The following is a 2,183-nucleotide window of genomic DNA, read 5'->3' as shown; positions in this document are numbered from 1 at the left end:
TATGATTAGTTAACCATCTAATGTTCTTAATATGTATATCGATATTGTCGATTAGTTCTTGAAACTTACAGCAAAAGCATGGTTTATGTCTCAAAATACTCTCTCATAAATAGTACTTGCATATATAATGTTATCCACTAAAATTAGAAAGTTTAGAACTCTACAATTTTAGGTTTCCCATATACTCCATATGTATATTATACAACAATCTAATTGTTTTTGTTACCTTGTATATCATTATCTATTTTGACAGTTGGTCTAATAAAAGTTCAACCATGCAAACAAATTCCAAGTTCTTCATGTCTATTAAATCCCAACAATTTATTTTTTTTACATGATATTATAATGTAAAATTACTTTGTTTTAGTGTAGCCTTAAGCTATAGAGGTAGGACTTACTTGCATTTTTTTTAAGAAGTGCATGGAGGAGACCCAACCCTAAAAGAAAATTTTGCGAACCAGAATGTCTACTCTGGTCCAGTAGTAACATATTTATCTCTCAACTATAGAGATCAAGACTCCTTAAGTCTTATTTTATGAAAAAAAAATATTTCTTGATTTCCCGTCATATGCAATATTATCTTGATACAAAGGTAGAATAGTCTTCCATTTAAGGAAGAATTCATGTGTGATTCTTTTGACTATCAAATTATAGAAGCTAGAGTAGAAATTCATGGTACTGCTTTAAAAAACATTCCCTTCCAAATCATATCAAAAATCAAAATAGCTCCACACATGAAATATATTGCTCTAAGCAAGGTTAAATTAGAGTCGGGCGATAATGAATCATGCATTCAATGAGGTAAATAATAACTTACTAGCTCTAAAAGCTCGCGTATATAGTTTTGTACCTTACACTCGATGTTTTATATATCTACTTTTTTTTGTTGCTTCATTTGAATTTGAAACAATTGACTTTATTTTGAGAGGAAGATAACTTATATTAAGTTAGCTTTGGTCTAGATTAGTGTATTAGATTCAAGTAACAAAATCTTGATAACATAAAAAGGAAATAATAATTAAGTCATTACAAATTAAAACTAAAATCTTCTAATAACTTGCAAAATGAGAAATGGAGGATACAATAAGAACATTTGGATCATTTTATGAATTTCCAAACTATCACTCTAATTCTCTCTCTGTCTTTCTTATGAACCCTACCTTATTCCTTTTCTCTCTCATACAATTTTTGTTTTGTGGGTCACCCTCATAAGACATACCCTTAATTCACAAAAAAAAGAAAGAAATTAACTAAGAAAAAGAAAGAAAATAAAAATAGAAGTAGAAGAAGAAAGAAAAAGTGGTAACTAGTGTGGCAATTGATCATCATCTATCTACACATGGGGTGAGGGTGAAGTGAGTGAGTTAACTCAGCTTCTGATGAACAACAACCAATATTCATTTCCTTTTGATCTGATCCATTAAACCCATATTCATTTATAAAGAAAACTTCTTTTTTCTCTTCCACCATTTTTAAGATCCTTTCGAAAATAGATACTTCACAAGGAATCCTTAATATTCCTTCATTTTGAAATCCAAATTCTTCTTCAGCTTCTCTTAGTAACATCTCAAATGCTCTATGACCTAAATATTCTGTTTTTATTAAAAACCTTTTCATCTCTTTTCCTACACAAACTGCAAGAAATCCCTTCGGCACAACGTCGGTTGCCCCCGCTGCCGGAACATCTTTGAAAGATAGTGTCTTCTTGAGAAACTTTTTTGTGGTGGTGGTGGTGGAGTTAGGGCTGGTGGTGGTGGTGGGAGTGGTGGAGGTGGTGGGTTTTGGTGCATTTGCAATTTTTCTCCATTTTTTTAAGATCTGTTGGAGTCTAACTATCTCACTAATCTTGTTAGACTTCTTGGAATCCATTGATGATGTTGGAATTGAAAGATTCTTTGAAAACTTTTTACTTTTTTTCTTTTTGCTTTCTTGAAATGCTTGTCTTGGTGTAAATCTCAAATGGGTATTGGTATTTATAGTAGTTGAAAGATTCTTAAGTGGGTCTGAATTTCTATATTTTATAACTTTTTTTTTGTCTATAATATTTGTACTTTTTTTCTCTTTACAATATTCAACTAATTAACTAATTTACAACTAGCTAGTTGCTAGTCTATCTGCCTTAAAAGTTCAACCCATTAAAAGCTAGGGTTTTTAAATTTGTTTAAGTTTTTTCATTAAATTAA

General features: G+C 30.5%; 1 protein-coding gene across 1 annotated transcript; it reads right to left on the bottom strand.

Moving 5' to 3' along the window:
- Positions 1-1,026: 1,026 nt before the first annotated feature.
- LOC147564433 (auxin-responsive protein SAUR32-like) lies at positions 1,027-1,940 on the bottom strand. The gene has a single exon (XM_086665879.1). The coding sequence runs from the start codon at positions 1,867-1,869 to the stop codon at positions 1,330-1,332; it is 540 nt and encodes a 179-aa protein (XP_086522005.1). The 5' UTR covers positions 1,870-1,940; the 3' UTR covers positions 1,027-1,329.
- Positions 1,941-2,183: the final 243 nt, after the last annotated feature.

This window comes from Eschscholzia californica, unplaced genomic scaffold (assembly GCF_041429995.1).
Source record: "Eschscholzia californica isolate CP2 unplaced genomic scaffold, dmEscCali1.0.p SCAF_1, whole genome shotgun sequence".
Classification (NCBI taxonomy): domain Eukaryota; kingdom Viridiplantae; phylum Streptophyta; class Magnoliopsida; order Ranunculales; family Papaveraceae; genus Eschscholzia; species Eschscholzia californica.
Note: the sequence above shows the minus strand (reverse complement) of the source record. Positions and strands in the feature narration are given on the sequence as shown.